The sequence below is a fragment of the Spinacia oleracea genome, chromosome 1 (assembly GCF_020520425.1).
Source record: "Spinacia oleracea cultivar Varoflay chromosome 1, BTI_SOV_V1, whole genome shotgun sequence".
NCBI lineage: Eukaryota > Viridiplantae > Streptophyta > Magnoliopsida > Caryophyllales > Amaranthaceae > Spinacia > Spinacia oleracea.
The window spans coordinates 57,914,156-57,928,633 of record NC_079487.1 but is presented as its reverse complement, the minus strand read 5'-3'; the positions used below and the strand labels follow the sequence as shown (position 1 = coordinate 57,928,633).

The 14,478-nt window shown below is 35.7% G+C and overlaps 1 protein-coding gene across 1 annotated transcript; it reads right to left on the bottom strand.

Moving 5' to 3' along the window:
• Positions 1-9,079: 9,079 nt before the first annotated feature.
• Positions 9,080-13,369, bottom strand: LOC110800097 (transcription factor PRE6). The gene is made up of 2 exons (XM_022005384.2): positions 12,865-13,369; positions 9,080-9,520 (listed from the first exon to the last, which is right to left on the bottom strand). The coding sequence occupies exons 1-2, from the start codon at positions 12,982-12,984 to the stop codon at positions 9,368-9,370; spliced, it is 273 nt and encodes a 90-aa protein (XP_021861076.1). The 5' UTR covers positions 12,985-13,369; the 3' UTR covers positions 9,080-9,367.
• Positions 13,370-14,478: the final 1,109 nt, after the last annotated feature.

Sequence of the window (14,478 nt, the reverse complement as noted above, 5' to 3'; positions counted from 1 at the left end):
ACCAAAACTAACATGTACTCACAATTATTTGTGTACCTTGCCCCTTTAGGACCAATAAGTAACACCTCGCTGAGCGAAAACTATTACTAGATTGATGTAAAGGATATCCAAGCAAGTGTATATTTTGGCATGGCACCTTATAACTCAATTTTTAAGTTTGGAACTTAAGGCTCTTACTATGTTGGTTAGATTTTAAGTGAACTAAAATCCTTAATCATGCAACATTATCAAGCCATGATCTCATGCATTTTAAGACATATTTAAAAGCAATAAATAACTTAAAACATGCATAAGATAAATGTGATCTAGTATGGCCCGACTTCATCTTGAAGCTTTAACTTCAAAGTCCGTCTTGAAAATATCCGTGGGAGGCACCATTTTCTTCAAATAGGATAAGCTATAATTAAAACTAATTACAACTATTTGATGGTACGCAGACCATATTTGAATTGAAAAACAACTTTGGTACTTTAGACCAATTACATTCAAATTAATGGTACGCAGACCATATTTTCTATCCTATTTGGGCCATACTAGTCACTTCATAACCTGCAAAACAGTACATATACAATATATACCATTCACCCATTCATTATCATGAATGGCCCACATAGCTGGTTAGTTACACACATTATGCATCACGTAAACATTTGCAGTAATTAATCAAGGGCACCAATAATCTACCAATTATTCAGTCCTTATTAATTCTAATCAAGTTGTTTTAACCTTAAGGATTTGTAGACCTAATCAAGAGTTTATGACTAAAAGGGCTCCCACTTAAACCAATAAATTCATATGCTTTACTAATTTTAAACATAAAAATGTATTTCTAGTCTAACCGGAAACATACAAATTTAATTAAAATTTTAAGCTCATATAAATTTATAATTGAATCCAAAGAGTTTAATTTAATTTCAGTCGTATTTAAATTAATTCATGATTTTAATTTTAGTAAAATAATTAGAATAAATAAAATTTATTATAATTACAATATTCAAAATTAAAATCCAAGAAAATAATTTAAATTATTAATTTTAAAATTAATTAAAATTACGTAAACTGAAAACCTAAAATTTCAAATTAAACATTCAAAACGATCTAATCGCAACGCAAACACCCTACGCATCGCACGCCCATGGGCCACACGCACGGCATAGCTGCTGCATCTTCCATCGCAAGGCATCGCACGCTGTGGTGCTTGCTGCGCGCGCGCCAGCGCTCGACGCACGCGAGCCATCGCTCGCTGTACGCGCTCGCCAGTGCTCGCTGCGCGCGCTCCAGCGCTCGATGCACGCGAGCCATCGCTCGCTGTGCGCGAGCGCCAGCGCTCGCTGCGCGCGCTCCAGCGCTCGATGTACGCGAGCCATCGCTCGCTGTGCGCGAGCAATTGCGCGCGTTCAACGCTGGGCGCAGCGCTCGTGGTACGCGAGCTTGCGCTCGCTGCGTGCGAGGCTGCGCGCGCTTGCGCGAGGCAGTGCGCGTCGTGGCGCAGCTCGCTTGCTGCCCACACGCGACTGCCATGCCTTGCGTTTCGCCCATGCCCATTTGTCCATAGCTCGTGGCCCACGACACAAGACAGGGCTGCTGCCTTGTGCTCGTGCACCATGCCCTTGCTCATTGCATTCGTGCCGCACGGGCGACGAGCTCCCTTGCTCGTCGTCGCATGCCCGCACTATACAACACCCCTTAAGGGTAACACGAAGCGTCCATTGCTTTGTGCGTGCAAGTTATATGAACGAATCGCATAAAAATTTAAAATTTATATTTAAAATTAATGACAAATTAATAAATAATATTAATTTCATAATTTTAGGGCGAAAAATGGAAAATTTATTATTCAATTGATTTCCGATTATTATGGATTCAAGTCTAGGTCATAAAAATTTAAAATTTATCATAAATTTACAATTTATATGGTGGTTTTTAGTCATAGGTTTCTAATTAAATTATAATTAATTATGAAAATCAAATTAATTCTAAATTATTCTAATTTTCAACAAATTAATCATAATTACAAATTAGATTGCATAATTAACAAGGCTAGGCATTCAAACTTGTTAAACATATACAGTAGGTCAATCAAAAATTCAAGATTTATCAACAAGAATCGCAAATATTTAATTTAACATCTTAAATTTACGAAATTTTGCATTCGAAAAACTAAAACCTTCGAAAAGTCATAGTTAGGCTTCGAATTTGAGAATTCTGGGTTCGGCAGAAAATTACTATTTTTGTCAAAATTTTAGAATGCCTTTTACATGCGGAATTGACACAAAAATCACTCGATTTGGATGAGTAACGTAGAAACTGCCGAAAAACTGCGTACGTATAATTAAATAAACGCAATTTGCAATTAATTAACAATTACGAAAGTTAATCACCCCTTTTAATTCTTGCAAATTTGTAATATTTAACCATGTTCATGCAATTTAGATTATGAAAATAATAAGGGGCTCGTGATACCACTGTTAGGTTATGATACATATGACAATTCATAAATCATGCGGAAACAACCATTAAGCCAGGAATACATATTATTTACACATAATCATATAGCATAGTTTAGATGCATACTCTTTGTTGCGTGCCTTCCCTAGCTGCGCCCGAACCGAACAAGAACAAGTCTTTAGGACTCCAAGTGTCGTCCCTCCGTAGATAGTCCACAGCACGTCCGGATCCGCCTTAAGATTGACCAACTAGAATCGCCCTTAAGGTACTAAAATTTTCGGCACTCTTAGGTAAGAAATATGACTGAATTTTTCTCTCAAAAAACTCACTTTGAATACTTGAATTTTTCTCATAAAATATGTGACCCTAGGCACGTATTTATAGAGTTATGGAAAGGGAATTGGAATCCTAGTAGGATACGAATTAATTAAACTTAGAATCCTATAAGAACTCTAATTAATTAATTTATCCTTTTAGGAATAGGAATTTAATCATATACCAAATCCTAATAGCTTTAGGAATCGTGCATGAACACAAACACACACACACACGGCAGCCACGAGGGTCGCCCATGCGCGTGCGTGCGAGCAGCAGCCCACGCCACGAGGCCCACGCAGCCGTGGCCTTGGCGCGCGCTGGGCCTGCCTTGCGGTGGGCCTGGGCGCTGCCTTGGCTGGGCGCGCGTTTGGCTTGCTGGGCGATGGCCCGACTTCGTGCTGGGGCTTGGTCCGGCAGGCCTCGTCCGATGCTAATTCGTACGATACGCTTCCGATTAAATTCCCGGTTCCGGAATTCATTTCCGATACGAACAATATTTAATATTTCCGATTCCGGAATCAATTTCCGTTTCGAACAAATATTTAATATTTCCGTTTCCGGAATTATTTTCCGATTCCGACAATATTTCCGATTCTGACAATATTTCTGTTTCCGGCAATATTTCCGATTCTGGCAATATTTCCATTTCCGATAATATTTTCCGATACGTACCATGTTTCCGTTTCCGGCAACATCTACGACTTGGATAATATTTATATTTCCGATACGATCCATATTTCCGTTTCCGGCAATATCATCGTTTCCGGAGTATTCATTTCTTGCCTGTGACGATCTCAGCTCCCACTGAAACCAAGATCCGTCGATTCCGAATATCCATAGATGGAGTATCTAATGCCATTAAATACTTGATCCGTTTACGTACTATTTGTGTGACCCTACGGGTTCAGTCAAGAGTAAGCTGTGGATTAATATCATTAATTCCACTTGAACTGAAGCGGCCTCTAGCTAGGCATTCAGCTCACTTGATCTCACTGAATTATTAACTTGTTAATTAATACTGAACCGCATTTATTAGACTTAACATAGAATGCATACTTGGACCAAGGGCATTATTTCCTTCAACGCGCTCGCGCGCTGGCCGGGCCGTGGGCCGTGGGCCTTGGTACTTGGTACTTGGAGAATGTGGTTTGCGGGCGTGGGGTGAGTTTTGTGGGCCGAGTTATTCTTTTTGGTCAGAAGTGGGCTTAATTAATTCTAACGGGTAGAAAGAATTAATCAACCACTAATCCCGTAATTGTCCCATTAATTTCCACTAAATGTTGTTTTAACTTCCCCTTAATTACCCAGTAAACGTGGTAATCACTCACTACTCCACTACTAGCCGTTTATGACTGTTGCAGCTCTCCTATAAATACTTCTCTTCCGTTTTTCATAAATACACATTCACAGAAAACGATTCTCTATATTCTCTCCCAAATAAACACTCTTCTGTTCTTTCTCGGTAAGTATTCTGGTCTCCAACCAAGACTTGTGAGTGCAGACAAACCATGGTGTCGTGTTAACCCTCGAGGGAAACCGCAAGTGTTCTACTTCATCGGAGGTAGCGCGTAATAGTCTTTTAGAGAATTGGTTCGGCCACGACGCGGCAAATTATTCAGTTCGTATATACGTAATATCCAGCTAAGTTGTTCTAATTGTTATTATAGCTAACACTAACACCACCACCATCACGTGCAATTCACGATCCCTTCATTAATTCCGTACAACCAAACTCACTCAATTGTTCGAACGAACTCTAATGGAGGTTCGGGCGAACCTGATTCTGGTAAAATATCGGGTTCTACCGTACTGAACTTCTCTGTATTTTACTCGCTTTGAGCTGCGATTTTTGATATTGTTGTTGCTTGTTGTTGTTGTTGTTGTTGTTGTTGTTGTTGTTGTTGTTGTTGTTGTTGTTTTTGCGAGGATGGTGGCAGTGTGGTGGACTGAGATGATGACGGTGTTGGGCTGGTGACTGGTGTTGACAGAGGGTGGCAGCAGGGAATGAGAGCAGCGTCCATTCTGGTTGTGATGTGGTGAAGGTTAACATTATGTGGTGTAGGTTAGGCAGAGGGGTTGTTGTAGCATCTTTGTTCCTTAAGCCAAAGTTGACTGTTCTTGACCATGTTAAGACTTGACTTGACTTGACCTTTGAAACTCATGCTCGATCATTCACACCGTTCACCTACACAATTAAAATAAAAGACGAGGGGAGAAACAAATAAAAGTAAAATAAAGAAAAAATGAAATCTAAACTAATACTAAAATAATAATAACAATAACTAAAATAATAATAATAACAACAACAATAATAATAACAATAATAATAATGATATTGGTCTATCTGGAGGGAAAGATGGAGCCCTCCGACCAGCAGACGTGTTACTCTACTCTTGGACCAGGGTTGTGATGTGTGTGTTGACTTGACGAGATCTTCTCCTTTAACACAATCTGGGTTATCTGGCTTTGTCCCGGGCCGGGTTGTGGCTGATGCGGCTATTCGGAAGCGGGTCAAGTACGAAGCAGGTTGCAGGGCAATTGGTTATGGCTTTCTTCCGTTTTCTTTCTCTTCTTTGGGGGAGCTAGATAAGGATGTTGTTGCGTTGTTGAAGAGGGTTCAGAAGTTTTCTAGGACTCATGACATTAGGGCTCGTGCTGCTGCTCATATTTTCACCAAGATGCTATAGCCAGAGGAGTGGGGTCTCAGGTTGTATCTCGGCTTACCACAAATTATTTGTAAAATATTTGACTTCGTTAGCATTTGATTCATGATAATAATAATAATAATAATAATAATAATAATAATAATAATAATAATAATAATAATAATAATAATAATAATAATAAATAATAATAATAATAATAATAAATAATAAATAATAATTAATGATAATATACTAATAAATAAGTAAATAAATAAAAATAGAAATTGAAATAGAAAATAATGACGAAAACTAAAATAATAAAAATATTAAATTATCGAAATAAAGAAAAATAAATAAATTAAGAGAATAAGTCCTAAAAGCTAATAAAAATGCTAATTACGCTAAACTATGTTATAAATACTCAAAATAAGAAATTAAGAAAAATATAGAATAAAAATGCTAAAAATAGAATAAAACCGACCCAAATAATGCCTAAATTACTACCCTATGAGTGACATAAATGTCACTCATCAACCGCCGCGTGGGCTAATATTGGGCACTCCCCGTATTAGTAAACGTCCCTCGAACTCTCAATATCTACTCAGCTGGATGTACATTGAGCGATCTCCACAACAGGGATCACAAGGGAACCTATGGCCGATGTGAGTCAAATATGTTTGCACTTCACGCATATCACGATAACCGAGTTTTGTCAGTTTTCTTCAATGTTGTTGTCAAACTGAATGGCGACTCCTAAAGACTAATTAAAAGAGGCTAACGCCTAAAGTTAGTTCCTATTTACTTAATATGATTGCCACATCCAGAGGGCAAAGTCGTGCGGGCCGTATTCTTTTAAAAGGCCCCCTCATAGTGTCGACTCCACTAGGGACAATACTGAAGTAATTGTGCAAGTAGTGCGTAGGTGAGGAAGCCGAACAGTAGAAATTGAACGCTACGCCACAATTATTTCCTTAATAAGTTGGGACGAGCTGAAATATTCAATGTGACGAATGATTTCTAAAGAACCCCATACCAAATCTTGGATTCCTTGGTATGTTTCATCTGGGAAGTTGGGAATAAGGACACCTATTAGCCCGGGGGTGCACGCGCTTTGGATGTCGTGCACTCGGCACATTCGCAATGTAGCACATCCACCAAAATCAAACTGTTTATCTCTTAGGTCCATTCACGGTATATGCCACACCAGCACGTACCGGATAGGCTTTGATAAAATTTGTCATGAACCTAGCTACTCTGACAAAGATCTGTTAGGGAATTGGCGATAGGTTTGGTACACTTTGACACCCAGCCTATTGAACCTTAGAGACTAGCATAAAACTAAATGTGCATTATACCTGAATTCATGCTCGATGTTAGTTTCGTGTTGATATTTTACGTGCTATGTGAAACTAACCAACCAGACACTTAGTTTAAGGTCAACATCGTTTTCAAAATTCAAAAAATGCTTCAATAACGTCGAAATAAATAAATAAAGCTACGAATCGAAACTAAGGAATTTCAAGTTCCGCAGCCAGGGTCAGAGCGCTATTCCACCATAAAAATATTCCAGCGCGCATCTTAGGACCGCCAGAAAATTTTAACGCCTGCACCGAGGAAATAAATAAGCCGCTATGGCCAGCGCCAGAAACTCACACACGCTCACCATGCAAGCGCTTGAAATTTTAAGCACTATGCTACTGTGCGCTATTTTATTATGGCGCACCCCTGCTTATTCCTCCCATTTTAGTCAGTAAATTAGTGTTTAAAAAGTTAAGAGTCGAACCTTTGTGCAACTAATTCAAAAGACTAAAATACGCATTTGATACAAAGCACTACGTATGCCTGGTAGAAAATACCCTTGTGAAACGCATATTCAAAATTGCGCCAAAGGTATTCGACAACTTTTACGTACTCTTGACTTAAAATAAAAACGATTCGTAAAGTAATTGTAGGCTCACCAATAACACTTATGACTAGGATAACATCATTCAAGCTAAATTTTTGACGTTCACCCAAGCTCTTCAAAAAAATCGCTTTTACCATCGAGCCATTCTGATTCTATGTCAAAATTCTTCCCAAAAGAAAAAACAATCAGTCATCCTAAATAGATGTCTTATAAGATAGTGCCGGTTCCGCTGTTTGGCGCCTAACTAAAATCAAAGATTAACGCGTCTCGAGTCTTCTACCCCAATTGCTAGTACGATTACAGAAATAGTAACTCATGTCTCCATCTGCCACTCTCCTTTTCCAGAGTCACCAGTTTTCCAACCTCGGTTCTCTCCAGCACCAACTAGCAACATGTCGCTCGAAGATTTGACCACACCGGTCAAGCTAAGGGAAATTGCTATGGAACAGCTTTGCATGGAAATAAAAAAATTAACGGCTACTCAGGCCCAAAAGGAGCAAGACAATGAAAAGAAAATCGAGAAAATGGACCTTCAGCAGACCATGGGAAGCAAATTCTTCTCGCTCGATCCTAAACCTCTTACTGGCAAATTACCAGACAAATTCAATTCATCTGATCTGCCCAAGTTTAAGGTGACTGACAACCCAAGAAATCACATGTTAGGCTTTGTGGGCGCGATGAACATTAAAGGCGTGGACAAGTCCATGTACTTATCAGCCTTCCCTCTATCCTTAGAATCAATTGCGCTTCAGTGGTTCTATGAGCTGGACCTCAAAACTTTCCCCACCTAGGAAGATTTCACTAATATTTTTATCCGGTAGTACTCGTCTAACATGGACTTTCAAGTGACCATTTGCGATTAGAAGTACTCTCGCAAAAAGAAGAATGAAGGTTTCACGACCTATTTCGCCCAATGGAGAGAGCAGGCTGCTCAGAAAGTACAGAGGCCTCCCGAACCTGAGCTAGTTCAAAAGTTTATTGATAACTTGGACCCTGCTTGGAAACAACATGTTCGGTACCTCGGTCTAGACTCCTTCAAAAGGTCTACGATTTGGGCATTAAAATTGAAGACGATCTCTTACCCACCTGCCATCCCTACTCAAGGTTTTGTTTCCCCCTTTTGGCATTAATTTTCGTTGAAGTTGAATCGACAATAGATATTTTAGATTCATGTTGATAATATGATTATTTAGATGTTCAATTGAAATAAGTTTCTCTTAAATTTTGTGTTTGATTGAGGAGATTATGTTAGCGGAGATGATGGTGAAGGTGGAGAGAGATGATGAAGGAGAAGAGATGAAGATAGAAGAATTAAGATGAAAAATGAGAGAGCTAACGGAGAGTTAACGGATAGTCATTTTATGTTAATTTCAAATACCAGGAATATATATGGTAAATTACTGAAAATACGAAAGCATATGATTAAACTTCAGAAATATTTGGTGAATAATCCCAAAAATATAATATTTGACACAAAACCAAGAACCGAACATGTTTGTTATACACTGCCAGAATCAAATATACATGTAAACGAGATTCGATCTGGTTTTGAAGTTAGAAACTTTTGACCAAAAAGGTGTAATGTCGTATTTGGCAAACCATTTGAGATAACAGACGGCACAGTATATAAACAATCAGCAAAACGATCTTGGAACACCAATCATACCCCGTGCAAATGATTAGGATCTTTTGGAACCTTAAAAGTCAACAAGTCAAAAGAGATTATAATAACACTAGCTTAACATCTACACAAAGGACCTAATTGCGTGCAAATACTTATTATTATTACAGAGCTAAATTAATTACATAACACCATATACTATATAAAAAAATATATATATATATATATTTGATATATTTGCATTAAAAGCTAGATCTAGGTATCTAATGATTCCTAGTCTTAGCTAGCTTAGCATGCTTAAAGTACGAAATTAATTAACAACCCTAGCTAGGATGGATTTTATATTACTATATATATATGGCCTATATATATATATATAATAAATCAAAAGCATTGACCTTAATTAATAAATAAAATCTAATTAATTGACTAATTAAGTAAGCTCCTAATGATTCGTGCCTCTTCACTATCAGCATCAACTGTGGTTAAAAGCTGTGAGAGACGATCACTAAGATCATCCATTTCCCTTTGTAAGTTTCTTATGTAGTTGCAAGTCTCTTGGAGAACTTTTGAAGCCGACACCTATTTCAATTCAAACATACAAACACAATATGTCATCAATTTGACGAATACAAAAAAACAGACAGAGAAGTTTTAATTGTATTCTGTAATAAAGAATTTTAATACAAATTCTTATAAAACCGTCTAAAAGTCCAGAGATAAACCTGCGGTTTCAACTAAATAAACTACTTGTAGGCCTACACTAGTAATTTTCTTATTTATTCCTTTATTTGTAATAGAAAGATGGGCAACTGTCATTTTAACATGATAAAAAAGATGTGTTTAGCATTTTTTTTTCTTCTAAAGTAAATTTTTGTATAGGTCAAGTATATTTTTAAATAGTTACAAATGTCAATGATAGTTCAACATAACGAAAGTAAAGTAAACATCAAGGACAACTTTGTGTTTTAGCTTAATATGTCATTTAGAGACTTTGTTAAGTGTATACTTTTTGCCCCTCCGAAACAAAAAAAGTGTATACTTTTTGAGTTACGAATTTAATTTATACTTTTTATTTTTATTTTTTATAAATACAACTACGCAATAGTTTTTTTTGTTTATTAATTAGACGATAATTAAGTTTCTTACTAAATATGGGACTATTTTAAAAGGTTGATGAACCTCTAGTTCGTTTCAGTGAAAAGGGGAATAGAGGATGCTTCCTAGAAAGATGATATATTAAAGTATACGAAAATGATAAAGGTCGCAACATGCGACCTTTAAGCCGTGTCACAATGATGACATGACATGCTTATGTGTCATTATTTAAATTGGAAAATAAAATATTTAATTTATATATCCTACTTTAAATGTTTCAAAAAAAACTAGGAAAATCTTAATATATTCTAATTTATTTCCTTATTTATATCGACTACCTTATTTACATATTTTCATAGTAAAAATATTGCATTGATAGTAAAAATATTATTATGACTCATAGCCTACGTGTCGCCTATATGTACCAATTAAACTGCGACACGTAAGATTGCGACAACTAAATGTTGTCGCAACTTGCGACCTTTATCATCACCCGTATATTAGGTTAAAGTATATTACGGTTTTTCCAACGAAATACGATGATATTGGTGTTGATATGAGCATTTTCTAACTTCAAAATTTTAATAAGTTAATTTGTACTTTAACTTCTTAACTAATTGTAATTGATTTTGGACAGCAAGAGACTAATTGCGTCCTCTTAAGTTAAGTGACACCATTAATGCATGTATTGATTAATATATAAGAGGCTTTTGTTGAGAAATGAGAGTAATGGTTTATTATTTCATTTAAGTCTTTCAATACATGCAATTAAAACCTTACAAACTATATTTGTCTAAAATGCTTCGACAATTTTATTATACCCGCGGATGTAGCTAAAGATAGGTAAAATTTAGTACCGTTGGTTTCAATTTTTACTTATTTTTCTATGTTTAGAACTCGAGGTAAACATATAAGCAAAAAGATATGAGTGGTTGGGCGTACTTACATCCATGTCTATATGACATATACATAGTCCTATAATATGTGCTTTGTATAACACATATTATTTAGTTTTAATTTTTTTTACTCTTTTCTTATTTTTAAGGCTCATGGTAAGAAAATGATCATTTTTTCCATCATATGAGAGTGATAGAGCGTTCCTACACGCATGCATGCATGTGTACATCATAGATAGTCCAGTAAATATATGCTTTATAATACATTCATTAAATATATAGTTAATTTTTTTTACCTCGTTCATGGTAAATCAATGGTTGATTCAATAGTCCGGTAAGTATGTATAAATACAAAAAAAAAAAAAAAAAACTATGTATACATGCATTAGCGATTAAGTAGTCCGATATGTAGTTGCTTTGCATTTCATGGTTAAAATGTTTTTACTTATTTGGTCATTTTCAAAGCTCGTGGTTAAAACAATGAGCGAAAAGTAGTTACATCCATGTGTATATAATAGATAATCCGATTCATGTCTTCTTTGCATTATATGTACTACACACATGAGCGATTGAGCGTGCCTACACAACTACACCAATCACCAATGTGTACATAATAGATAGTCCGATAAACATCCAATTCGCATTGCATGTATTACATGGTATGGAAGAAGTAATATAGTGAGTTTAAACACACACAAAAACGACCATGAAAACACGAGTTAAGGTTGTTACCCTTCATCTCTTATTTGATTAAAGGGTCATTTTCGTGGGTTGTCCTATAGTAGTTGTACGGCAAAGGCTAGGGCCCAAACGGTTAGAAATTTCGTTTAAATAGTAAGTCACGTCGCTTTTAGACTTTAGCACTTTCTAAGAAATTATTTATCATGGACATGTGAGTCTTCAGTTACTATCACTACCATAATAACTAATATAACCAACATTTGTTTCTATTCACCTCCAATGAAACTTCCTAGTAATAACGGTCATTATACAATTTCTCTAACCAAGTTACGGTTAATGGTCGTCAATAACAAGGTAAAACCAATATGAACATTATGTTGCCTTATTGTCTACGTGCAGATTGACCATTTCGCCCTCCCCAGTATAAAACATTTATTAGTAAATAACCTACATTTTAATCACTGGGATTAAGGCTTTGACGTATCGTCGGACTACATTAATGTAATCATTGATTCTCACTTCGTCGTTTATTCAACTCAATTAAACAATAAGTATTAATTAGAATAGAGTAGCAATTAACGAGCAATTTTTTTTAAAATGTGCCATAAAAAGGGTAACAAATATATAGCACCTCTGTTTCATAATGATCTTATAGTCACTAGCATAAAAATGAGTATGAAACGGAGATGGTGTGCACTAATAACTTGCCAACTATCTCAATAACAAGTCTAATGAATCATTAGAGATTTGTACCTCCACTATACATCTAGCAAGTCAAATTTAGTTGGTTTTGAACAATTCTTAAATGAAATCATGGGAAGTGGTTGAATTATGTCTTGAAAGGTCAAAATTTTGGTTACACAAATTTGATCGTGAACAAATAGTAATATTTTGATAGTACTATGTAATTAGGCTACCACATTAATCTTCCGTTAAATTAGTTATGATTTTCCAAAACAAAATTCTTTGGATTATCAAAATTTGTAATTACATCGAAAATTATATGAACTTACCCTGAAACTAGTTTTTTAGTCAATTATGTCACATTGCTTGAGAAAACTACGCTTTAAGTCTCCCAAGATGAAATCATACTAAAAAGATATTTTGGGATATTTCAGAGGATTTATATTTTAAAGAAAACCCAAACTTAGCTTCCACAACATTGGCATTGTCAAAGAGAAGAAACATACTACTACTTCTCATGATGAAGAAGAAGCTAATTAAGGTACATATATGGTTAGCATAGCTTACCTTGTCAGAACGACGTTGGCGAACCTCGGGAACTAGTTGCTGCAACTTGGAGACAAGCTGAATGATTTGATCGTCGGAGATTCTTGAACTTCCTGACTGCCTTGATCTTCTGCTAGACATTGTCTTTATTAATTGAATGTGTCTTTAAAGAGAACCCAACAAGTAAAGGTATCTAGCTGTATTAATAATTCTTGTTAGTGTGACAAAATGAGCTAAGGCAATAGATTCTTTGGAAAATGAAGCTCGAAGAAGGTTATATATTATAGCTTGTGATATAATGTAGGTAAATTATGTGGAGTATTTATATGAAAACTAAAAATATAAAAGTAATTTATAATTAAATGAGATTAAAAAAATATATAGAAAAATGTGTAGAATTACATGTAGACAACGATGTTGGTAGAGAAGAAGACATGTGGGTAGAAGAAAGATGAAGTTAAGAAGAAAGGGGTTTAATGGTACAATTATATGTGTGTAAATTATGTTCCCAAGTTGGGGTTTAAGTTCAAGTGGGCTTAAATGTAATTGTTTGTAAATAAGCTAACAAAAGTGGGCCTTTTTAATTTGTGTTATGAATCAATTAATGTTAGACAAAGTCCCATGTGATCATTGAAGATAGGAGGGTTTGTGGGGGTGGGATTGGATTGGATCTTCTCCAATCAGAAACTCAAATTAATTTAAAAATAATTATAAATTAATTATATGAACATATAACATGAGAGAAAAGTAATATTGTTTGTATTTTTTTAACCATATGTACAAAAAACAAGGATCAAGGAAGAAAGTTATGTTTATAGATTCCTAGATTTAAGGGCATTTGATTTGGGCAAAGATGGGGGGATTCAAGAGAAAGGAGAAAGGAGAAAGGAGAAAGGAGAAAGGAGAACGGAGAAAAGAGACTATGTTTAAGTCAAACGTACACATGCCATGCTTGGACGTGGAGTGATTACTTGGGGTACTTGAGGAGTTAAAACACGGATGTTTACTTATACCTTCTCTTTTATATACGTGGTATTATTACTTCTTTCTCAATTAACCTCTCCATTTTACTCTTCCGCTCGCGCCCATCCTTTACTTTTATCCTATTATTTTTTTGGTTCTATCAGTAAACACAAATAATGTATGTCAACTAATTTAGTTTATAGATTACCGTTACTGTAAAAGTATAGCGAAAATATTTCCCTACAGAAAAAAACCCTTAAGCTAGCCCCTGTCAATAGTAGAGATATGATACAAGAGAACAAGACTTTTTTTTTATGTGTGTGTGTATGTGTATGAGCCACACGGGCAATACCGGAGATTCGAACCTGATACCTATATATTATGAACAGACCCTTCATTACTAACTAGTAGGCCAATACCTTATTAGTAAAACAATGGTTATTCCATAGAAACAAAGACATGAAAGCTAAGCTATTAACTCTCTCGAAAGAACCATCAATCTATCATAAGTTTTACTACGAAGTATTAGTTAGGTGTTACATAAAATAACGTACTTTATCAATAGTACAAAGAGAATGTGACGGTGGCCGTTTCTAGAAAAAAGAAGCTCAAGCTTCTTTCTCTAGAAAAAGAAACCTTAAGATCATCAATAAATCTAGTCGTCACAATAAC

Coding starts and splice junctions, on each gene's coding strand:
- LOC110800097 (XM_022005384.2), bottom strand. CDS start 12,984: ATGTCTAGCAGAAGATCAAGGCAGTCAGGAAGTTCAAGAATCTCCGAC. Junction 9,521..12,864: donor GCCAACGTCGTTCTGACAAG/GTAAGCTATGCT, acceptor GAATTGAAATAG/GTGTCGGCTTCAAAAGTTCT.